Here is a 25,789-nt window from a genome sequence, read left to right as displayed (position 1 = left end):
CGTATACTTATATTGATGTTAGCACGTGAAGTCAGACTAAGAAAAAAGTGATCACCATCTGTTGCTGGATCGGTAAAAAAAAAAAAAAAAAAAAAAAAATTCAATTCAGATTTTAAAAAAACATCATCGGCAGTTTTCTCTATTAAGCCTCCCCTGTCTCTCTCAAGGCTATGTTATTACTGTGTTTATTCACAGCCATTTATTTGGGTTTTTTTTTTTTAGTCGTCTGCTGTTGAGTGCTTGATTGTTGATTGTACGAAAGACTATGAGCACACTGCAATCCAGTTGTAACATAACATGTGGTAATAATGTGTACTCTTTTATGTTATGTTTTATTAACTTAGAATTAGATTTTTAAAAAATATTTTATATTTGTATTGTAGTGCTACATTAGTTATTATTGATCGCGACTGTGTCCTTAGTCAAGCGATGGTCTTTTTTTCATTTCATTTATCATTAAGTCAGTATGTTTAGCGAGTCTTTAGTGTGCTACAATCGTCGGGTTGCAATTATAATGTAATATTAAAGGGACTCAAACTTGAGGCCCCATAGTTAGCTCTTTCTTCCCTATTACTATTAGAGCATGGAATGGGTTTCCTGAGTCAGCCAGGAAAACCAGTGACTTGGCAGAATGTAGGTCATTGGTTAATATGCATGACGCGAAGTACGTAATTATCTTCTTTTTTGAAGTAACGTCTGTATCATATAAGATAAGATAGCCAAGACATACAGCCCAGATTTAACTGAATCAAGAATTATTGATAGAGTTTTTAAATATTTTTTAAATATGTTAAAATTAATAAGTAAACATTCACACCACATTAAAAAAGAAAACTTCAATGGACTTCATTAGAATTAGCTGTTGCCCTTAGAATAACGTCAGCGGGTATGCTTTCACTCTGAGTATTCAACAAAAAAAACAAAAAAAAAAACAAACTTCAATACAAAATAACTCGGCAACTAACTAACACTAATAAAGGAGATTTGATACAAAAACCAACTGCTAAACACTGAGATATAGTTTAAAATTATAGCTCATTTCTTTTTCCATTTAGTTTGTAGCAGTGAAGTTTAATCTGGAACAATTTTTTTAAAGTTTATTGTGAAAATCTCCAATAATTATAACAGTAATTATTATTACTACTAAATAAAAGCTACAAATCACAGACCTATATATATATATAGGTCTGTGCTGCAACCCGTGTCCCGGCATACGATTTCAAAGCATAGCTTTTATATCCGCTCTTTAAAATCTTTATTGAAATTATATCCCCCCCCCCTAGCTTCATTATAAAATTTTAATTAAGCGTGCATTAAGTTCTAGACTCCCCCCTTCCCTTTCCCAAACACTTGAGTCCGACACATCGCTACCAATGAATGAACCAAAAACAAAAAATATTAGCAACAACAAATTTCTTGTGATAGTAAGATAAGATCAGTTAATTAGGACACGCTGCGATCTGCGATCAGTTAACATTGCACGCCTTAATATATTTATTCTGCTAACAAACTTACTTGTTTATTAGTCATATTTATCAGATATAAACAAAAATATTGTCTGTTATCAGTATACTATAAAAGTCTTAGTTTATCCACCCCCCTTCCTTTCCCAAACTATTCAATACGAGCTTTCTTACAGTTTAAAATAGATCTAGATATCGATTCGAATTTAATCCGTCCAACTTTGGCTTGTGTCCTTATTGAGTTACTCCCCTTGTGTTTACAAACGCTAGGTTTAGAACGTGGGTGATAGAGTCCTGTGGCTCTTCTGCTACTGTCAACCGCTCCACACGCGCTATGATGTCACAAGGCAAGGACGAGAACACCTGGACTAGTTCAGTCCTTACCAGGGCAGCTGACGATCTAGCACGTCTTCCGTTGTAGGTCCTTGGGGGGTGAAACATCTTAGACCCCAGCCTACGTCTGCTGGTTTTTAGTTGGTTTTGACTCGAAATTAAATAAAATTCTACCATGTTTGACTTCAAGTAAACTTAAAGCACTATGACTCGGCAACGAAGAGATGAAGAATCCCGGATTATTTTCGGCGCCCGAGCCTCTAATTGGAATTCCGGAGTAAATTTTGAGAACGCTCAGCCCCAGGACCAACCCACAGAAGTCAAGTCAGACGATGGACTCTGGGCCTACATTAGTCGTGAGTACTTCATCTTATCATAATAGGGGCAGTAAATGAGGGGCGTTACCACAGTGGGGGCTAAGATAAGCGCCTACGTTATTACAAACATTTACCGGTCTCCATAAAACAAAACCAATAAGCTAGATGTATAATCCTCTATCAAGTGTTAAGCTAGTTTAAGGGACATTACATTCACTGCTATGCAGGGGCGTTACCAGAGTAGGGGCTAAAAGTCGGCTAATATACACGCCTATGCCATTCCAAACATTTGCAGGTCTCCATAAAACAAAACCAATAAGCTAGATGTATAATCCTCTATCTAGTGTTAAGCTAGTTTAAGGGACATTATATTCACTGTTAAGCAGGGGCGTTACCAGAGTGGTGGCTAATATACACGCCTATGCCATTCCAAACATTTTCAGGTCTCCATAAAACAAAACAAATAAGCTAGATGTATAATCCTCTATCTAGTGTTAAGCTAGTTTAAGGGACATTCTATTCACTGTTATGCAGGGGCGTTACCAGAGTAGGGGCTAAAAGTCGGCTAATATATACGCCTATGCCATTCCAAACATTTGCAGGTCTCCATAAAAAAAAACCCAAATAAGCTAGATGTATAATCCTCTATCTAGTGTTAAGCTAGTTTAAGGGACATTATATTCACTGTTATGCAGGGGCGTTACCAGAGTAGGGGCTAACATACACGCCTTTGCCATTCCAAACATTTGCAGGTCTCCATAAAACAAAACAAGCTAGATGTCTATCTGTAATCCTTTGCTAGCGTTAATGTTTTAGTATAAATTATAGCTTTTATATAGCGCTACGTTCATGCTTATAGCATGCTCAGAGCGCTATGGTCCAATCTCATTTGTGGACCAGTGAGGGGGGGGGGGAGGGGGTATCTGAGAGAAGGTATTTCGTGCTGCCTTTAGGTGCTCAGTCTTTTTTACACAACGAAGTATTATATAAACGAATAAACTCCTTTAGTAAAATCCCTTAAGTTAGTAAGCCTTTAGGATATAAAACTTAAAAGTAAAGTAGCAATTATACATAAAACACTAAACCATAATCTTCAAATACAAAAACAAAATTTAATAAAATACTCAGCTACTCAGAAAGACACAGAGATAAACGCACATTCCTCGTTCCATATGCTAGGACAAATTTGTACAAATGCTCCTTCTTCCCTAGCGCTATTAGAGCATGGAATGGGTTGCCTGAGCTAGCCAGGAAAACCAGTGGCTCCGTAGAATTTAAGTCATTGGTTAATATGCATGACGAAATGCATGACGCGTAGGACGTAATCATCTTCTTTTTTGAAGTAACGTCTGTATTATATAAGATAAAGCCTTTTATTAGGATTTATAAAATGTTTTGTTTGGCTGGAAACATATAGAGGCATCGGTATTTGGAGATCATCATACATAGAGACAAAGCCATTGGCTTAAATAGCAAGTTTTTTTGGTGTATACATTGCACAGATGAAGCTAGGTTTTTTTTTTAAACGTTAAATATGTAATTTGTTTGCACATTTTAAAACTACTGCAGAATCAAACTTTCCTAGTTCTGTTTGTAGCACAGACCTATATATATATATATATATATATGTATCACACCATATAGGTCTGTGGTTTATAGCTTTTATTTAGTTGTGATAATAATTATTATTATAATTATTGGAGATTTTCACACACAAAAAAAAGTTGTTCCATATTAACCTTCATTGTTACCAACTAAATGAAAAAAAAAAGAGCTATAATTTTAAACAACATCTCAATGCTTAGCAATTGGTCTTTGTGTCAAATCCCCGTTATTAGTGCTAGTTAGTTGCCGAGTTATTTTTAGCGACCCCGAAAGGGGAAAAGACGCTATTAGTTTTGTGTGGTTTGTCTGTCCGTCCGTCCCGTTTAGATCTCGTAAACTAGAAAAGATCCGACATCATAATATTTTAGACCATTCAAAGTTCTGATGCAACGGCAACTTTTTTCTTTTAAATCTTTAAAAAGGACATAAAAACAATACGTCTCCATCTTCCATAGAACATGACCGCATAGAGATCTGGGGGAGGGGGGGGGGAAATATAAATAGCCAGCTTTTTTTTTTTTTGTTTTGGTGCAGGAAGAAAAATTAGTATAAAGTTTGTTTGGCTGAGTAAACTAGAACAATGACATTATTCTCTTTCACTTGATGACTGCGTCTACTTTTTCTCTCATTTCCGGTCACACTGAATGAACGCTCGTGAAGCAGTTTCGGAAATTCTACACATTATCAACTAATAATTCATTCATGTTTATGTTACATATGCCTAAAGAAATAGCTATATCTAGATCTATATATTCTTATATGAATCCAGCGATATAAGCAAAGGTGACATGGTTTAAAAGCTGGGTGTATAGGTGTGTGGGTCTCTTGTTTTTGTGTGTGAGAGATCAACTCAACACATTATTATTTAGGCCTTTGCGTCGGTTCATTTTTTTTTTTACATTTTGCCTCCGGGTCAAAGGTCAGCTATCATTCAAATACTGCTAAGCACCTTTCTCTCTCAATGTTGTTTTATTGCCTTTGTGTGTGTGTGTCAATATTGTTGTATTAGATCCTTTAACATTTATTTTTGTTGCCTCAAACTTCCTGGCATGGCCGGCCTTAGGCCAATATAACCGCATCAGACTCTGTATCACTTGCTGGCTCAGACTCTGTATCACTTGCTGGCTCAGACTCTGTATCACTTGCTGGCTCAGACTCTGTATCACTTGCTGGCTCAGACTCTGTACCACTTGCTGGCTCAGACTCTGTACCACTTGCTGGCTCAGACTCTGTATCACTTGCTGGCTCAGACTCTGTATCACTTGCTGGCTCAGACTCTGTATCACTTGCTGGCTCAGACTCTGTATCACTTGCTGGCTCAGACTCTGTATCACTTGCTGGCTCAGACTCTGTATCACTTGCTAGCACAGACTCTGTATCACTTGCTGGCTCAGACTCTGTATCACTTGCTGGCTCAGACTCTGTATCACTTGCTGGCTCAGACTCTGTACCACTTGCTGGCTCAGACTCTGTATCACTTGATGGTCAAAGAAATGACTACGCCTAACAAACTGGACAGTATTAACTTCCTCCCCCGCAAAGAACAATCTACAATTTTCCAACTAAGAACAGGACACACACCACTATTAAATTACCACCTGAACAAAATAAACTCCACACAACTCCCCCTTTGCAGACACTGCGCCCATCCCTTTGAAACCGTAAACCATATCCTCTTTGAATGACCCTACCTCCACTACAGCCCAACATAACCAACACCCTGTACGGCAGTGCTGAACAACTGAAGAAAACAGCACACTTTTTTTCCTTGGCACAGTCTGCAGAAGAGCTCACAGCTCAGCAGCAATAAAGCTGGCTAGAAGAAGAAGAAGAAGTATCACTTGCTGGCTCAGACTCTGTGACATTTTTGTTGCCTAAGAGTATCATTATCTTTACCTCAAACTCTCGTATCACTAGTTATTTCTGTATGTGACGTTATTTTATATAATTGTATAGTATTACGTAAAGTACTAGAAGAGTATTATTAACCATTAAACGCAACAACGTAACACTTGAGCTGTTACAGGCGTTCTCATTGGCCAGACTGTTAACACGTAGTCTGATACATACAACAGACAGACGGTGTCCATTACTTCTGTTGTTTTGGCTGCATTTTGACTAAAGTACAAATTCTTTCGTTGCGTCACGATTTCTTAAGCCTACACAGTTGATGTGTGGGGTTACGAGTGTCTGGTGTAGCTGTGTGTGTGTGTGTATGTATGTGCTATTGATTCTGTTAGACAAGATGTTGCGATGGTCTATCTGGGATGAATTGCGCCCAAAAGGTAATTTAAGGTGGGAGGGCGGAAGAAGTGTTAAGCAATATAGATCTTCTCAAGAGGATGATTTGGGGAACAGTTAGTGAACGACACAGAGGGGAGGGTGGGGAATGGACATGAATACAAGAGGAGAGTCCTGTATCGACTATTGACTTCATTCATTGGCGTAAAACGAGGCATCGGTAGCTTACCTTTGCAGTTATGGCTGCTATAGATAAGAAATTTGTAGCATCTAGATTTTTATCTTGGTCAAATAGTGTCCACCCTTCGCTTTCTCTCTCAGCCTCTCTCTCTCTCTCTCTCTCTCTCTCTCTCTCTCAGCTCTTTCTCTCTCTCTTTCTCACGCTATCGCTATCTTTTCCATCTTTGACGAGGAAGCAGTTTGCTTATTATGACTTACAGTTTGAACTTTCTTCAGTTTTGTTACGGTACAACACTGAAAATGTGCTTGGTCGTGTGCGTACGCGCTCTGGGGTGTCGCCTCGATGGTCCCGGTTCGAACCTTGCACACCGTCGCACTCCCCTGCCCCACACACCTACTCACTAATGCGGTAATTTTGGGCCAGGATGTAATATCTTCAATTCTGAAAGAACATCCAAAACAAAACAGAAAATGTTGGGTAAGGTCAAACTGTCTATAATTTATAAGACGACCCCAGAGGCGGCCTTACCAGTACGCGGGGCCCTGGGCGAGTGTCATACACCAACCCGTGAGCCGTAAGCGTAGACTATATATTGCATACCACATCAAGCTAGCAGGCTCGTCCGCCTCTAATGCTGTAGTCCTTACAAAACTTGGTACCTTACGTAGGTACTGTACTGTTGATCGTTCGACTACATCACTGTATTGTAATTGTTCTGCATGTAATGTTTCGCTTGTAAAATGTTCACAGTCCACTTATCAACGTAACTAACGATTCAGAAACAAGTGAATCTCCTGTCGCGGCCACCCCACCCCTCTCAGGCGCGGGGCCTGGAAGGTTTGCCCCATTCGCCACCCCCTAAGGCCGCCTCTGAATACACGCTACTGTTTCAAAAACCGAAACAGATTTTCCTCTCCCACCCCAGTAGGCCAGATTTTGTTCGGAGCTGTTCGTAAAGAGGTCGTAAGTCTGACCTTAACCAAACATTTTGTTTTGTTTTACATCAGCGGTTCTCAACCTTTTAAGTTCGGCAACCCCTTTTTACAATTACCCACTCTGCCGCGACCCCCCCCCCACCCACACACAGCAATAGAAGAGTAGACAATAACAATCCACATTTTTGATGGTTTAGGCGACCCCTGGCAAATGGTCAATCGACCCCCAAGGGGGTCGCGATCCACACATTGAGAACCCCCGTTTTACATGTTTTGGGTGTTCTTTCAAAAGTAAAGATATTAGCCTACAACCTGGCCCAAACTTCCCATAGAACGGTGTGTGATGTGTGTGTGTGTGATGTGTGTCACCGTACAGTGTGTGTGTGTGTGATGTGTGTCACCGTACAGTGTGTGTGTGTGATGTGTGTCACCGTACAGTGTGTGTGTGATGTGTGTCACCGTACAGTGTGTGTGTGTGTGTGTGATGTGTGTCACCGTACAGTGTGTGTGTGATGTGTGCCACAGTACAGTGTGTGTGTGTGATGTGTGTCACCGTACAGTGTGTGTTTGATGTCTGTCATCGTACAGTGTGTGTGTGATGTGTGTCACCGTACAGTGTGTGTGTGTGATGTGTGTCACCGTACAGTGTGTGTGTGATGTGTGTCACCGTACAGTGTGTATGTGATGTGTGTGTGATGTGTGTCACCGTACAGTGTGTATGTGATGTGTGTGTGATGTGTGTCACCGTACAGTGTGTGTGTGATGTGTGTCACCGTACAGTGTGTGTGTGATGTGTGTCACCGTACAGTGTGTGTGTGTGTGTGTGTGTGTGTGATGTGTGTCACCGTACAGTGTGTGTGTGATGTGTGCCACAGTACAGTGTGTGTGTGTGATGTGTGTCACCGTACAGTGTGTGTTTGATGTCTGTCACCGTACAGTGTGTGTGTGATGTGTGTCACCGTACAGTGTGTGTGTGATGTGTGTCACCGTACAGTGTGTATGTGATGTGTGTCACCGTACAGTGTGTGTGTGATGTGTGTCACCGTACAGTGTGTGTGTGTGATGTGTGTCACCGTACAGTGTGTGTGTGATGTGTGTCACCGTACAGTGTGTATGTGATGTGTGTGTGATGTGTGTCACCGTACAGTGTGTATGTGATGTGTGTGTGATGTGTGTCACCGTACAGTGTGTGTGTGATGTGTGTCACCGTACAGTGTGTGTGTGATGTGTGTCACCGTACAGTGTGTGTGTGATGTCTGTCACCGTACAGTGTGTATGTGATGTCTGTCACCGTACAGTGTGTGTGTGATGTCTGTCACCGTACAGTGTGTGGGATGTGTGTCACGTACAGTGTGTATGTGATGTGTGTCACCGTACAGTGTGTGTGTGTGATGTGTGTCACCGTACAGTGTGTGTGTGATGTGTGTCACCGTACAGTGTGTGTGTGATGTGTGTCACCGTACAGTGTGTATGTGATGTGTGTCACCGTACAGTGTGTGTGTGATGTGTGTCACCGTACAGTGTGTGTGTGATGTGTGTCACCGTACAGTGTGTGTGTGATGTGTGTCACCGTACAGTGTGTCTGTGATGTGTGTCACCGTACAGTGTGTGTGTGATGTCTGTCACCGTACAGTGTGTGTGTGATGTCTGTCACCGTACAGTGTGTGTGTGATGTGTGTCACCGTACAGTGTGTGTGTGTGATGTGTGTCACCGTACAGTGTGTGTGTGATGTGTGTCACCGTACAGTGTGTATGTGATGTGTGTGTGATGTCTGTCACCGTACAGTGTGTGTGTGATGTCTGTCACCGTACAGTGTGTGTGATGTGCGTGTGTTTGAGGGGGATGACAGCGGGCAAGGTTCCAACTGGTTCCATATATAGCTATTTTTTAGGCATATGACATAAACATGAATGAATTATTTTTTCATAATGTGCAGAATAATTTTTTAAACTTTTTTCTTGTATTTGTAAGAAACAGGGCAGACGAGAGGACGCAAATCCTATTAGCGATAACCCTAACACTCATAGACAGTCATTGACTAAATCTACAACTTTCTTAAAATAGAAATAATATTACAGTCTTCGTGTCTCCATGCGTTAATCTATTTGTGTATTTTAATAATTCTAATTACAGACGTAACCTCTAAATCTAGTAGGTCAGTCGTTTTCCTGGCCGACTCAGGTTTCCGTGCTGTACGCCTGCCTAATGGTAGTAGGAAAGAAAGAGCCAATAAACGAATTAGTCCATATATACAACCTATGGGCAGTTTACACCAATAGCCCATTGCCGCAGCTCTGTACACATGGTCTTTCTATAAGGCGACAATTTTTGTCGATTATCTGTCAAAATAGTTTTAAAATAATTATGTCTGTCTTAAAACAAATTATTCGGTATACACGAGTGTTAAGCCACGTGTAAAGAATTGGTCTTACTAATTCACTAGCAGAAGGCTATAAAACGTTCTTTTTTAATAAATAGGCCTGCTTGAAAAACTCAGTTGCAGGCACATTGGTCTTCCATCATGGAGGCCCGAGTCGAATTCAGACTCGAGCAACTTAAAATCGCTTTTAAAAACGGCAGCACGGAAACCTTCACCCAGAAACCCCCTACATTCCATCCTCTCCCAATCGTCCAACAACAAAAGTGATTGGACCGTAGCGCCCTGAGAATACTAGTATAAACATGAAAGTTGCGCTAAACAAAATAATTATTTAAAATATTTATTTTTGTAAGTCTAGACTCTAGATCTATTAAAAATTAATTACATAATTGATTCAAATAATGAATGCCATTTCACTCATTATAAGTTTTTTTTTAAAAGTATTTTAAAATTTTTACTTGTAACTTTATTTATTTGTAAGAAACAGGGCAGACAAGAGGGCCTATATCCCATTAGCAATAACCAACACTCATAGATAGTCATTGTCTAAATCTAAATGAACTGAATTTTTTTAAAATTCATAATGCATCCTGCACTTTTGCAGCTCTACAAATAAATCAAACGATAAAATTGTTTTAAATGGGAAGAATAATACAGCTAACTTGGCAGACCGGATATATTTTTAATTTGGCCCTTATCATGCCGAACGTTAAAAGCACATTTGAATACGTCATTTATTTATCTTGCTTCTTGATCGTCTGCCGTTTTTTTTTTAGCCATTGTTTTTTTTTTTTTTTGTAAGACTTCGATGTACCTAGATCTAGATTAAAATAACTTAGCCGTCTTTTGCCTGTAGATTGACTGCATACTGCTCACACAAATATATCGATTTGTAACGACATTGTTCAACGACATTTCCAATGACGTCATTCAGTAATGTGATAGTGACATATTTGTTTGAATAACGAATTCTTGATGAAATAAATACAACTTTTTAGGTCGTAACATCAGCACGTTACAGTGACGTAAAAATGGAAGAGTTTAGTTTAAGTAGGCTATATGGAGACTTATTGGGTTTAAATACATTGTAGGCCAAAATTAATACACAGCCACAATTTTATGATTTAAAACTTGTGGGCCTACTGCTGGTGGTTGGTAATTGAGTGGAGGTGTTGAACAACTTGTGAGTCTGTTTACTTGAAATGTTATCTATTGCAGTCACGTAGAAATTGGGTTTAATTTGGGTGTTTCCTTAGTGACAGGACTTAACATTTTAAAAAAGTTGGAACGGAAATAGATCTAGTTCAGAGACTGTAGTAATAATAATAATAATCTTAAATGTCCAAACCATCAACAGAATGAATAGTATAAAATAAGTTAATCCGGCCTTTTAGAAAACAAAACTTTATTACATATTAAACGGCACAGTCCACGACGTCAAATTACTTCAAGCGATCTCTCGTTTTCTCCGTTATTCTATGTCTCTAACCTATTTTTGTTCCAACTTTTTATTTTAAACATACTGTCACGTCACTATGGAAACACCCAATGAAACCAAACATCTCCGCGTCTTACTATTAACTATTGAGTCTTTACAATAGACACATCACACGAGTCGAAAACAGGTTCCGTATAAGAGGCTTATATTTCTTATCTTATAAAATACAGACGTTCTTCCTAAAGATAATTACGTCCTACACGTATCCGGGCGTCAATCAGGCCGCGCATGTTAATTAGACACTCAAAGTCTAAATCATTGGGGTCCAGGTTGATTCATCCACTTGTTCCATGCTCTACTAGTCTAATGGCATTAGTGAAGAAGGACTTGTAGCTTGTACGAATTTTTACTAAAGCATATGGAAAAAGAAATGTGCCTTTAAATTTACCTTATCTTATCTTATAAAACAGAGACCTTACTTCAAAAAAAAAAAAAAAAAAAGATGATTATGTCCTTCGCGTGTTCCTTAGTCTATCTAGTCATGCAATGTTATTAACCATTGACTTCAATTCTGTCAAGTCATTTTTTGGTTTTCCTGGCTGACTCAGGCAACCCATTCCATGCTCTAATAGCACTAGGGAAGAAGAAGCATTTGTAAAAATTTGTTCTAGCATATGGAACGAGAAATGTGCCTTTAAATCTTTGTGTGTTTCTGAGTATTTTATTATGTTTTTTTTTTTTTAAATTGTTTTTAATTTGTAATTCTTTAGAGCATATTAGAAGTAGATCTAAACAGAAGGAATGTGAACGTTACATAATAAATTAAATTTAATTACAAAATTGGTTCAATTAAATATATGCTATACAAGTCCTATCTAATATCTACCTATTGGTATAGGCATAGACCTATTGAAGCACTGTTTCTTCTTTTACATACACACCGTTAGTCCCTGTGTAGGTAGTAGGCCCTGACCTATATTTGTATTTTTACTGTAGACAAATCTTGTTTTAGTAAACACGTCTATGTCCTTACTCTCATATTACATTTATTATATAATTATATTTTAAATTCATTTTTACCAATAGTAGGAAGAAAATGTGTTCAACCTGTCGTCATTTACTGCCCGGCTAGCTCAGTCGGTAGAGCATGAGACTCTTAATCTCAGGGTCGTGGGTTCGAGCCCCACGTTGGGCGCCTTTTTTTTTTAAATGAAAGATTTTCCATTATTTGGATGCTCAATGCACAGTTCTTCTTAGAAAATCAAGTGAAGGTTAGAAATTTATGTGCAGGGTAGAAATTCATGTGCAGGAGATAAATATGTATAGTAGAAAGAGAAACATTTCGCAACACAAGGGTTAAAATGACCAAGGCTGAGGGGAAAGTGACTTAGACTGCTTTATTGATCCTTATGGAAATTTGTTGTGATTACAACCATTTCCATGTTCATAATTTGTTAGCATAACTATGTAGACATGTATTACAACTCTCAGAGTAATACACAGAAAGACTCTCTCTCTCTCTCTCCTCTCACTCTCTCAATCTCTCTCTCCCTCTCTCTGAATAATATTTTTTGTGTGTGTATGTTGTGACTAACATTCCAGGCTTTGCAACATTCTAATTTAGCAAATCACTTGAAACTAAAGGCATTCTAAACAAGGCTGACTACAGATTTGACTCAGGTATATACCCTCCAGTCTGTTTAGTTCACTATCTACAGAACAATGACAACCTGCAGGCTAGTGTGTCATGAGTCACTCGGGTCATTTGTTAGGCGAAATTTGTTTGTTTCTATTTAAAAAATAAAGGAAAAGATAAGATTTGTGTGTGAAACCTTATCTATCTAGTTGTTATGTGTGTCTGGTCTATTTGTTATGTGTGTCTGGTCTAGTGTAATGTGTATCTTGTCTATTTGTTATGTGTGCAGTCAACTTTGTTATGTGTATCTAAATGTTATGTGTCGTTAACTTGTTATGTGTGTCTAAATGTTACGTGTGTCGTTTAGTTGTTATATGTGTCTAAATGTTATCTGTGTCGAATACTTGTTATGTGTGTCTAAATAATAATAATAATAATAATATTAATAATATTAATCTTTATATTGTCCATATGGAAACTTGTCTTACAATTTGTGCATTACACCAAACAAAACAAAGTAACTAGAAAGAAACAAAATGTACATTTCACACCAGGCTCACTCATAATTTACATGTTTATATCAAATTGTTTCTATTTAATGATTTGATTGCCAGGGGAACAAAAGAGTGTTTGTGACTGTTTTTGCTATCGGTGTCTTGTATCTCTTTTGTGATTGTAAAATCACAAAATCCTGATCCAAAGGGTGATTTTTTTTTATTTCTAGAATCTTTTTAGCTTTTTTTTATGGATGTTTGTCTCAAACAGCTGCCCAAATGGGATTTGTTTTTTTTGCCGTTTAACTTTTATGTGTGCCTAGTTTTATATGTGTTGTTTTGTTGATATGTGTGTCACATGGTGGTTATGTGTGTTTAGTTGTTATGCGTTTGACTTCATAGTTTAATGAGACTGATTACTACCGTAATTACGTACTTAATAAGACAATACGTACTTAATAAGACAATATGTACTTAATAAGACAATACTTACTTAATAAGACAATACATACTTAATAAGACAATACTTACTTAATAAGACAATACGTACTTAATAAGACAATACATGCTTATAGTTGTGCTAGAGACACGTAGGCTTACGATGAGAGATGGGGGTAGGTAGGTAGCAACAGGGAATGGCTAAGACTTTTTCAAATAGACAATGACACACTAACAGGCTTCCAAACCCCGCCTCCCCAACCCCTGCCTAGTAGCTCTAGACCAGGGGTTCTCAACCTGTGAGTCTCGACCCCCTTGGGGGGTCGATTGACGATTTGCCAGGGGGTCGCCTAAGACCATCGAAAATATGGACTGCTGTTGTCTACTCTTCTATTGCTGTATGTGTGGTGGGTGGGGGGGGGGTCGCGTCAGAGTGGGGGATTGTAAAAAGGGGTCGCCGAGCATAAAGGTTTGAGAACCGCTGCTCTAGACGTAAACACAAAATCAACTCCTGGAAGTGTTGTGACGTCTGTGGCACTGACAGCTTTAAAAAAAAAAAAAAGATTCAATGTCGCCGAGCATAAAGGTTTGAGAACCGCAGCTCTAGACGTAAACACAAAATCAACTCCTGGAAGTGTTGTGACGTCTGTGGCACTGACAGCTTTTAAAAAAAAGATTCAATGTCAGGATACATCCAGACTCACAAAGCGTCCCTTTTATTTTCTTATAAATCACTAGCATTACTTAAAAAGAGAAGATAAGTAAGTCCTTCGCGCGTCCTTGGGTTAATCTAGTTGTGCGGGTGAATTAGTGACAAGTCGTTGGTTGTCCTGGCTGATTCAGGCAATCCGTTCCATGACCTATATACTATAGCTACTTTACTTCTGTCCTGCAGTGTCTCTAGATTTAGATTTAGTGATTTTACTTAGGAAGTAAATTATCTTCAACTCTGAAGGAACATCCGAAACATATAAAACATAATCAAACAAACATCTCGCTTGTTGGAGATGAACCACCATAGTCGCTGCACGACTGAAGGAGGCCAACTATAACTAATTTCTTATTGCAATTGTTGATTTCCTGATCGTCTGCAAGGCAGCGTTGTTTTGTTTCAGAGTTGTCTTTCCTGGATGACGTCTAGATCCTATACTTATCTGACGCGCTTTAGAGTTATAGCCCACATCCTCTCCTTTTTTTTTTCAATCATCTCTCTGGACCTTAAAGATGCTTTTAGTGAATCTTCATGTACTGGACTCTGGATGTCCCAACCCATCCTCCGTGACTATAAGCCAGCTGTGCCGAGGGTGTTTATTTAATATTCACCCGCCACCTTGGGACACGCTTAATGGTCAATGGACCTCATTCACCAATCGTAAACAAACAACATTTAGCCACGTGGTTCTCCCTCTCTTCTATACTATTTACGCAATCCATAAAGGCTGTCACGTGATACGTTTTTTTTTCATTGTTTTATTAACGTGGCTAAATGTTGTTTGTCTACGATTGGTGAATGAGATCCAATGATTACCCCCCCCACACACACACACACACGGGTCAAAGAACATTTGAATGTATCCAGTGCTCATGGAGCTTTTCACGATGAACTAAACAATGTCAAGGACACCCAATGGACCTCATTCACCAATCATAAACAAACAACATTTAGTCACGTGATCTTATTGATAAAACAACGGGAAAAAAACTGTCACGTGACAAGCATCATGAATTAAACATGAGATCGTAAATTATATAGAAGAGATAGAGCACCACGTGGCTAAATGTTGTTTGTTTACGATTGGTGAATGAGGTCCATTGAGATTAAACATTGCCACGTGACAACCATCATGAATTAAACATGAGATCGTAAATTATATAGAAGAGATAGAGCACCACGTGGCTAAATGTTGTTTGTTTACAATTGGTGAATGAGGTCCATTGAGATTAAACATTGCCACGTGACAACCATCATGAATTAAACATGAGATCGTAAATTATATAGAAGAGATAGAGCACCACGTGGCTAAATGTTGTTTGTTTACGATTGGTGAATGAGGTCCATTGAGATTAAAAATTGCCAACTTAATAAAAGTTAAAAAAAAAAGGAGCTTAAAAACTTGATTCTGCAGACCTAAAATGCCCATGCTGTGAATTTGTAACATTTAGAAAGCGTAGATTATCAATACTTTCTTTTATTCTGTACACCGGATATGTCAAATAGATTGCTATTTTTAGTTTTTTTCGCCATGTATGAAAACCCCCAATGTATCTAATATATATAGTACATTTATGATGAAATCTTATAATATTCCGGTTTTGGTTAGTGAAAAAAAAATCTACTTTGAACAAGTTGGATATACATTGGTTGTAGGATTTATTTCAATGTAGATTAGCTTGTTAGTTTGTTTGACATGTTTCAGATTGTCCTAGAGAATTGAACCCAAATCTGTCACGAGACGGCCATGGGAGCGGCGGGCAAAGTCCGAACCAGAAACCATTAAGACGACACTCCAAAGTGCATTCCACTCGACCAGGCAGCAATCCTTATGAGTATGAATAAAACCCTGCAACTTAACTAGGTGGAAAGAAAAGTCATGGAGCATCTACTCTTTCTAAAATATGACCTACGTCTATTCTCTCCTCCGCTCTACCCTTCTCTTTGTTGGTCTCTAGGCTAGCCTCGGGGGGGGGGGGGGAGAGGCGGGGAGACAAGGTTGACAATTACTTGTCCATGTAGTCAGACACTTCGTGGTTGACAATGACTTGTCCGTGTAGTCAGACACTTCGTGGTTGACAGTGACTTGTCCATGACGTCAGACACTTGGTGGTTGACAATTACTTGTCCGTGTAGTCAGACACTTCGTGGTTGACAATGACTTGTCCGTGTAGTCAGACACTTCGTGGTTGACAATGACTTGTCCGTGTAGTCAGACACTTCGTGGTTGACAATGACTTGTCCGTGTAGTCAGACACTTCGTGGTTGACAATGACTTGTCCATGTAGTCAGACACTTCGTGGTTGACAATTACTTGTCCGTGTAGTCAGACACTTCGTGGTTGACAATGACTTGTCCGTGTAGTCAGACACTTCGTGGTTGACAATGACTTGTCCGTGTAGTCAGACACTTCGTGGTTGACAATGACTTGTCCGTGTAGTCAGACACTTCGTGGTTGACAATGACTTGTCCGTGTAGTCAGACACTTCGTGGTTGACAATGACTTGTCCGTGTAGTCAGACACTTCGTGGTTGACAATGACTTGTCCGTGTAGTCAGACACTTCGTGGTTGACAATGACTTGTCCGTGTAGTCAGACACTTCGTGGTTGACAATGACTTGTCCGTGTAGTCAGACACTTCGTGGTTGACAATTACTTGTCCATGTAGTCAGACACTTCGTGGTTGACAATTACTTGTCCATGTAGTCAGACACTTCGTGGTTGACAATTACTGTCTGTGTAGTCAGACACTTCGTGGCAGTTTCTTTAACTGTCAAACACTGGTGTGTGTGGTAATGAAAAAAAAAAAGGGGGGGGGGTATATTGTGGGTATGGCTGTTGGTTATGATTGTTTGTTGTTTTAAATACAAAAAAAAAGATAAAACCCGGGTTGGCTGAATCAGCCAGGAATACCAACGACATAGCAGAGTAGACGTGTTGAATTAGCATGCGCGACTAGATTAACTCATGGATACGAGTAAAACGTAATTATCTTCTATTTTGAGGTAACGTCTGTACTTAATAAGATATGACTCCTGACAAGTAATAGTGGCATTACACTTATTTCCCTGGCGACTTCTTACACGCAATTATTCGTTGTGACGATCTGTCTTCTTATAAAAGTATCTTTAAATGGCCCCTTTAGGCAGGGCCGGATTTGGAGGTTTGCAGATCCTGGGGCAACGAAGGAGAAGAGACCCATACTTTTTTTTTTCCGAATAAAAGATTTTTTTTGTCCCCGTCACGTGGGATGTGTGAACTAAACTTAGCCCCGCCCCCCGTCCCAGAAATAAAAAAGGTTGAAGAAATATTTTGAAGAAAAAGCAACTGAAAAATTAGCTGATGTTGTAAACAGCATGGGCGTACTAGTTGGGAGTGATTTTATGAGGGTTCCCAATATCACAAATAGTTTAGGTCAGTGGTTCTCAACCTTTTATTCTCGGCGACCCCCTTTTTACAATCTCCCACTCTGCCGCGACCCCCCCCCCCCGCACACACACACACACACCTATAGAAGAATGGACAAAAACAATCCATTTTTTCGATGGTCTTTGGCGACCCATGGCAAATCATCAATCGACCCCCAAGGGGGGTCGCGACCCACAGGTTGAGAACCCTTGGTTTAGGTCCTTATCTAGTCTAAATCCGGCCTTGTATTTTAAAGGGACGCAAATCCGACGAATATTTAGAACTGCTATTTCAGTTGTTTGCAACACCCACACGAACGACTACTCGTGATTAACTTTAATACGATTATCCACCTTGACTAAAATTCTACCGTAGCGTATTTACAAAACCACCAGACGCCTTAATTAAAGAAACCCAGCAAGATCTAGTTGATATAGAACCCTGATTATTCCTAGACATGCTTAAAAACAACTTCAAAATAGCTTAGACCTTGTCAACAACAACAGAGTAAAAAAAAAAAATCATATGGATTGCTGGGGAAAAAAAAACGCAAAAGTGAATCTTAATTTATTGTGTAAACAAGTATTTTTTTTTAGTGAACCCAAGAAGGAAGCCATACACCACTGTAACCCGCTCGCAGAGTCTTGTGAGTGTGTAGCCCATAGACATAAATAAATATAGACTGGAAGTAGGAAGTTATTTTTATTTGGGGGGAGTCAATATGTTTTATGTACTATATCTATGTGAAAAAAAAATGGCGGCGATTGAGCTATAAATTCTAGGACTAACATTTCAGCCAATATATACCTTTGATCTTTAGTTTTGAAAAGTGCAAAACTGCCATATTCCCAATATTTTGTCTTTGTTTTATAATCATAGACATAGGCAAATATATATAGGTTTGTGATGTGGATCTACAAACTTATCTTTTCCCAAATATTTCCGATAATAATTTGTTCTTTATCGTCCAGTCTATATATATATGTCTATGGTGTAGCCTCTAAACCTGTACCCATAGACATAAATAAATATAGACTGAGTTTTATGAAACGAAAATTTGTGTATTATACAGCAGTGTAGTTTTGTTTAATCTCTAAGACTGAAGATCATGCAACTTTTCCGAATTCGGAAATCCGACAACAATAGATGTACATGTTTTCAAGTTACATGAAGTTATTTCCTTTTTTCCAGTCTATATTTATGTATGTCTATGGTTGCAACACTAGACGTGGTCTCTCTTCTTCTCGTACTTGTTTACTTCTGCTAGCGATTACACATCAGACATAACTCACTAAATACACTGAATAAAGGCAGGTGATAGCAGACGACGACAAATTTATTTAGTAAATATATCTTGGCTAATCTAGCCACAAGCGCATATATCAATATCCTAAAATACAACTCGTATTCCACATTACGAATCAATCAAACTTCACAAAAGTACATATTACGGCTGAGCACTGCATCTAAGTGCTTACTCTACAAGGACCAGACAAATTACCGAGGTTTTTACCTCGTGGTCAGCTACCGACCGATAACTTTTTCCCGTGAAAAAGGCAACGAGATACTCAAATGATTACAAAATCACTTCATGTCACAGTGAGTCTCAAACGAGAGAATTTAAGAATAACTGTTTTTCCTTTACGCGTCTCTGGACAGTTTCGTCTATGGGAAGCGTGGTCGAGAGGCCAAGTACTTTTGAACTTGGCGTGGCTACTTATGAAGGGGGCTCGAGGTTCGACACCCTACTCGGGCAGAGTTGTGTTTACTGAGCGTGACCATGTCGAAGGTGCCGACTGAGCTCTAAGGGCAGCACTGAAAACCTTCTCCTAGATACCCCCCACTGGTCCACACACGAGATGCATGAGAGTAGCGCTATATAAAAGCTCGAGGTTCGACACCCTACTCGGGCAGAGTTGTGTTTACTGAGCGTGACCATGTCGAAGGTGCCGACAGAGCTCTAAGGGCAGCACTGAAAACCTTCTCCTAGATACCCCCCACTGGTCCACACACGAGATGCATGAAAGTAGCGCTATATAAAAGCTCGAGGTTCGACACCCTACTCGGGCAAAGTTGTGTTTACTGAGCGTGACCATGTCGAAGGTGCCGACTGAGCTCTAAGGGCAGCACTGAAAACCTTCTCCTAGATACCCCCCCACTAGTCCACACACGAGATGCATGAAAGTAGCGCTATATAAAAGCTCGAGGTTCGACACCCTACTCGGGCAGAGTTGTGTTTACTAAGCGTGACCATGTCGAAGGTGCCGACTGAGCTCTAAGGGCAGCACTGAAAACCTTCTCCTAGATACCCCCCACTGGTCCACACACGAGATGCATGAGAGTAGCGCTATATAAAAGCTCGAGGTTCGACACCCTACTCGGGCAGAGTTGTGTTTACTGAGCGTGACCATGTCGAAGGTGCCGACTGAGCTCTAAGGGCAGCACTGAAAACCTTCTCCTAGATACCCCCCACTGGTCCACACACGAGATGCATGAAAGTAGCGCTATATAAAAGCTATAATTTATTTATTTATTTATGGCGGATGACCTATAAATAGCAAGCATTTGACTGTATCCGGTGCAATGCTCAGGAAGTGTTGATGAGATGTGTTTTTAGAAAGGTTCCGTATTACATTTATGTACATTTGAGCAATGCAGAATCATTTTTTTTTTCTGTTTGTAGCTTTGATTGAGTTGGCAATATGGCAGTTCCGTTCAGCGTCCTTGACATTGGTTAGTTTCTCGTGAACTTCTCCATTAGCATGCTCTGTGTGTTAGGGTTCAGTGCCTTTTGTAGGCCTCTATAGGAGAAGGTTTACTTGCTACCTTTAGGCACTTCAGTCAACACAACGCAGGCCGAGTTCCTATGATAGCCACTCATATACACATACATTAATGGACTTCATTCACCATTGGACCTCATTCACCAATCGTAAACAAACAACATTTAGTCACGTGATCTTATTGATAAAACAATGAAAAAAACTGTCACGTGACAACCATCATGAATTAAACATCAGATCGTAAATTATATAGAAGATATAGAGCGCCACGTGGCTAAATGTTGTTTGTTTACGATTGGTGAATGAGGTCCATTGTAAACTAACAACATTTAGCCACGTGATTCTCAATCTCTTCTATACAAATTACGATCTAATTTTAATACTCAGTGGCTATCACGTGACAGTTTTTTTTTTCTTCGTTGTTTTATCAATATTTTTCTGTGGCATTTTTACGTCTCGAGAGACGATCTTTTCCCTTTGCAACTTCTTGTGTGACTAAAGAGGCCAATCCTTGATACACACAGCTGCGATCGCAGGTTGGGCATATGTAATCACCAGGCGCCGTTGCATTTTCACCCTTCTTTCTGCATCTGTTGTGTATGACATCTGCAATCCGTGACCCTTCCTTTATGCTCTCTCAATATTTTATCAAGATTATCACATGACTAAATGTTGTTTGTTTACGATTGGTGAATGAGGTCCATTGAATTTTACACAGACGTGTTATAATCAGGGTGATCTTATAGTGTGGTGTCACTGAGTCAACGGTCATCTTATATAATACAGACGTTACTTCAAAAAGGAAGATGATTACGCCATACGCGTGTTCCTAGGTCAATCTAGCCATGCATGTTAATCAATGACTTAAGTTCTGCCAAGCCATTGGTTTTCTTGGCTGACCCCGGCAACCCATTCCATGTTCTTATAGTAGGCCTACTTGGAAAGGAGTAGCATTTGTACATATCTATCCTAGCATATTGAACAAGGGATGTGCCTTTATCTTAGTGTCTTTCTGAGTATTTTTTTAGGTTTTGTTTTTGGATTTGAAGATTAATGTTTTATGTATTATTGCTACTTTACTTTTAAGTCTTCTATCCTGAAGGCTTTCTAAATTTAGTGATTTTACTCAAGGTATTACACTAGTCAAATGTAGGCCTACATATTCGTTTATTATAAATCTCACAGCTCTATTTTGTGTCTGTTCCAGTTTCTTAATGTTTTCTTGAGTTGAGGATGCATATTCTAATATTGGCCGAACCAAGGTTAAATAATATTTTAGTTTGATGTTCTTATTTGATTTATAGAAATTTCTTTTAATAAACCCTAATGCTTTGTTTGATTTTTTTTTATATAGTTTCATCAATATGGGGATTTCATGATAGTATTTCATTTATTATAACACCTAGGTCCTGGGTTGGCAACCGTATTAGTAAGAAGTGTATGAGTGTAGGTGAGGTCTAGTTGAAACACACATTATCGTGCCATGAAATATAAGAACTGACACAAATGAAACTCATGTTTCCAAACAAATGCTGTAGATATCAAAATTCTATCAAAGGTGGATTGGAATAGACTATACACGTCTGCAGGGTAAGACCAAGAAGAATGGGTATTTATTCTTGGCCACGCCTACACCTGTCTTGAGTGACACCTTGACATTAGCACCGCCCAGCTATGTACACACTCTTTCGTGTGTTGACAACTGATCAAAGAAAAAGTTATTTTTAGAACACCGGCATTTACTTTGCGACGTTATTATTACTGGACATTATCCATCCATCCCAGTGGCGCTACAGCCCATGGAGGGCTCTGGCCTGCTTTAACACATCCTTCCATTCAGATCTCTCCTGGGCCTTTCGTCTCCACGCCCTAACCCCAAGCTGCTTCAGATCTGCTTCCACGTCATCTATCCATCGCATTCGGGGTCTGCCTTTGAGTCGCCTGCCTTTTGGTTTTTGCCTGTATACGATTTTCGCCCCTCTGTTGTCTGACATTCTTTCAAGGTGACCTGCCCAACGTAGTCTGTTCTTTTTTATTTCGTTCACTATTGGTGGGTCTTCATACAATTGATATAACTCATGGTTAGTGCGTGTCCTCCACCCTGTTTCATCCTGTATGGCACCATAGATTTTCCTAAGGATTTTTCTTTCCCAAGTGTTAAGTAAATTTTCAGAGCTGGACATTATCAGTGGTTCTCATATAGTTTTGTACCGAACACTATCATTAGTTATCGTATATTTGAATGTATTGCAAGTCAGCATATCCTAATGCCTCGTACTGTTTTATGGTGTTTGGTAATCTACGCTTCTTTCATAACAACTATTACAATGTCCAACATAAGCGAGCTCAGGCCACAGCCGAGAGTCTACGTACGCTTGGGCTTAGCTTGGCTACCTATCTGGGGCATCTCGAGGTTCGACACCCGACTCGATCTGAGTTGTGGAAGTGCCTACAGGCGTCAAGACCCCCCCCCCTCCCCCAAGATAATACAAGCATAAAAGTTGCGCTGTATACAAGCTATTAAAACAAGAAGAAGAAGAAAAAAAAAATCCTTCGTCAACTTCACGCCAATATTTATTTACAAAGGGAGATCATATCCTAGTTCAACCTCGTCACACTTAAAGCTTGATACAAGCATAAAAGTTGCGCTGTATACAAGCTATTAAAACAAGAAGAAGAAGAAAAAAAAAATCCTTCGTCAACTTCACGCCAATATTTATTTACAAAGGGAGATCATATCCTAGTTCAACCTCGTCACACTTAAAGCTTGATACAAGCATAAAAGTTGCGCTGTATACAAGCTATTAAAACAAGAAGAAGAAGAAAAAAAAATCCTTCGTCAACTTCACGCCAATATTTATTTACAAAGGGAGATCATATCTTAGTTCAACCTCGTCACACTTAAAGCTGACTACAACATAACCTGGCAGTCAGTACACTTAGATGTTTATCTTAGAAGCCAAGCTATGCTAAGTTTCGAAAAAAAAAAAGTTTACACATTTGATTTTACGGTGCTAAAATAGTGCACACACATGATCCTCTAATATCTAAAGTAGAATGTAAGGAGTATGTATGTATGTCTTTTAGAGATATCTAAACCGCTTGACCAATATTGATGAAACTGAAACTCCTCTATTATATAAAGTAGAATGCAAGGAGTATGTATGTAGGCCTATGTCTTTTAGAGATATCTAAACCGCTTGACCAATATTGATGAAACTTTTCATGAAAGTTCCTTAGGTAACAGCAGTGATCTTAAGATCTGTCAAGTTACCCTTCAACAAGAGAGTTTACTCGATTTAGATCAATGAGGCATCTTGAGATAGATTTTAACTATTAAAAAAAGCATAGATGCTTGTATATCCATATATATATATGGGTCTATGTAAGTTTGTTAATGCTTGAAATAGTAATGGATATAAGCTCCAAACTACCAATGAAATGCTTCCAATGGCATACATCTCAAATAGCCTCTGACAACCAATCCTATTCCTGGTCTTCTCCGGCGGAACTGTTTTCACTAACAGGAGAAGAGGCGAAGGCGAGTAACTGGCGCCTAAACCAGTAAGTTTTGGACAGGAGGGGCTCAACAGCCTTAACTGGCTACCCACATAGGAGAATGAAAACTCTGAATTCAAACCTCAGCTGCCAAAGAAATGGGAAAGGCTTCGGGAGTCAACCCTGAAGAAAAATCAGGCGACTCTTAGACAGTTAGCAGCACAAAGTGCTTCACCCTGATAAAGCGTGGAACGCCGCTGATACCAAACTGTAAAGACACTCGGTATTCCTTTGGATACATAGGCTGCGTATATGTTTTTAAATACATAGCTTATTAACATATCAATATTCTTTACACCGGATACGCCAAAAAAAGCCAGTTATTTACTGTTATCCGCTCTAATAGAATCGTTTGTTGTGTGGAGAAGTTTCATTCTGAAAACATGACTAATAGTACGAATGGTATTAACCATAATAGAAATAGTTTTAATGATAAAGTTTGACTCGGTAAATCCTGCTCCCCACTCGCTTCCATTTTTCGAGTTCAGATCTAATCTCCCGCCAGGACACCTTTCATGCATTGATATTGTTGACTGAATTCCAATAGCACTCTTCAATCCTGATGTTTACCAAAGCATTTGGGGTGTTTTGAAACCTGTAAACCCGAGCCTAACAATTATGTCGAGAGTTGCCGCCTCTAATTGACCCCCTTGAGTAGAATGATCCAAGGGCGTGAATCCATTAGTTCCAACTCTACCGAGTGACGTCCTCTTGATTTCAGACTTGTTTACTTAGGGCGGTGATATTTTTTGAACGGTCTTTTGTTCGTCGCCCCTAGATCGAGATTGGGTGGATTTTTGTTCCGGTCGTTCCGGTAAATAGACTGATGTTAGGTGGAAATCAAATCCAGTGATTGATCTGTAGTCATTTTCTCGTCGTTCCACGCTTATCTTATACTCGAACAACGGGACAATTCAACAAGAAAAAGGGAATCCTTTTATTTCTTTAGCCATGTGTTTTTTTCCAGATAACAGACTCGATGATCAAAATAAAGTTTTTAAAACGAAATGCTGAGAACTTTTCAAAATGTTGTTTTTTTAATCTGGAATGGGAAGAGATGGTTGACAGGCCAGATATTTGATATGGAGTATATAAATATATATTCTTTGTAGATCTACATCCTTGATTATTGATTAGTCTCCCTTTAGTTAGTGGCCTCCCCTTTCGTTACACGTGAACAAGGAAATGATAATAATAGGATAATGAAAAATAGGGCAAAACAAAAAGGTCTAGTTCTGCTCTGTTTTCATTGGCTCACATTGTCACGTGTTTAGATGAAGCATGATGGGGAAAAAAGGAAAAAAAAATGTTTTAAAACTATAGAGAAATTTTTACAAAGAGAGAGAAACCAAGAGAGAGAGAGAGAGAATTAGAAAGAGAAAAACAAAGAAACCAAGAGAGAGAGAGAGAGAAAGTGAGAGACATAAATGCAAGAGAGAAAGAGACATAGAGAAAGCAAGCAAGAAAGATAGAGAGAGGGAGAAAGTGAGAGAGAAAGCGACAGATAGAAAGTAATAGAAAGAGAGAGAGAGAGAGAGAGAGCAAGACATAGAAAAAGAGAGACAGATAAAAAAAAAGAGAAAGTGTATGTGTGTCAGAGACAAGATACGAGAGGTCAGTTCGTATTTGGAGAGTACAAACCACTATCTTACGCCCTACCCCCAAACCTACGTATTGAAGAAACAATTAGTTTTACCCTAAACATGATTTAATTTTTAAACATGATTCAATTTTGAAACTACTGGAGAAAAAAAAACTTAGCAAGGAATTTATAATAGCGATAATGGTACATTTCCCTAATGGAAACTGATTGATTACACAAGACTTCAGACAGGTGGCAAGATGAAAAGATTTGAGGGCGTCAGA

At 39.2% G+C, this 25,789-nt stretch overlaps 1 protein-coding gene and 1 non-coding gene across 3 annotated transcripts in view; both read left to right on the top strand.

The window, feature by feature from the left end:
• The first annotated feature begins 209 nt into the window (after nt 1-209).
• LOC106075821 (synaptotagmin-15-like) overlaps nt 210-25,789 on the top strand; it is a 64,002-nt gene continuing 38,422 nt past the window's right edge. Inside the window, exon 1 of one of the 2 annotated variants that reach the window (XM_056018697.1) lies at nt 210-302. In XM_056018697.1, the coding sequence (XP_055874672.1) occupies nt 266-302 (37 nt within the window). In that variant the 5' untranslated portion in view covers nt 210-265. Of the gene's footprint in view, nt 303-1,744; nt 2,153-25,789 lie in introns of those variants that run through there. The other variant, XM_056018696.1, reaches the window with a different exon arrangement.
• Nucleotides 12,017-12,089, top strand: Trnak-cuu (transfer RNA lysine (anticodon CUU)). Its single transcript has one exon. It is a non-coding gene; the product is annotated as a tRNA-Lys (tRNA).

Source organism: Biomphalaria glabrata, chromosome 2, assembly GCF_947242115.1.
Source record: "Biomphalaria glabrata chromosome 2, xgBioGlab47.1, whole genome shotgun sequence".
In the NCBI taxonomy this organism is placed as follows: domain Eukaryota; kingdom Metazoa; phylum Mollusca; class Gastropoda; family Planorbidae; genus Biomphalaria; species Biomphalaria glabrata.
This window is presented reverse-complemented; position numbering and strand designations above follow the sequence as displayed.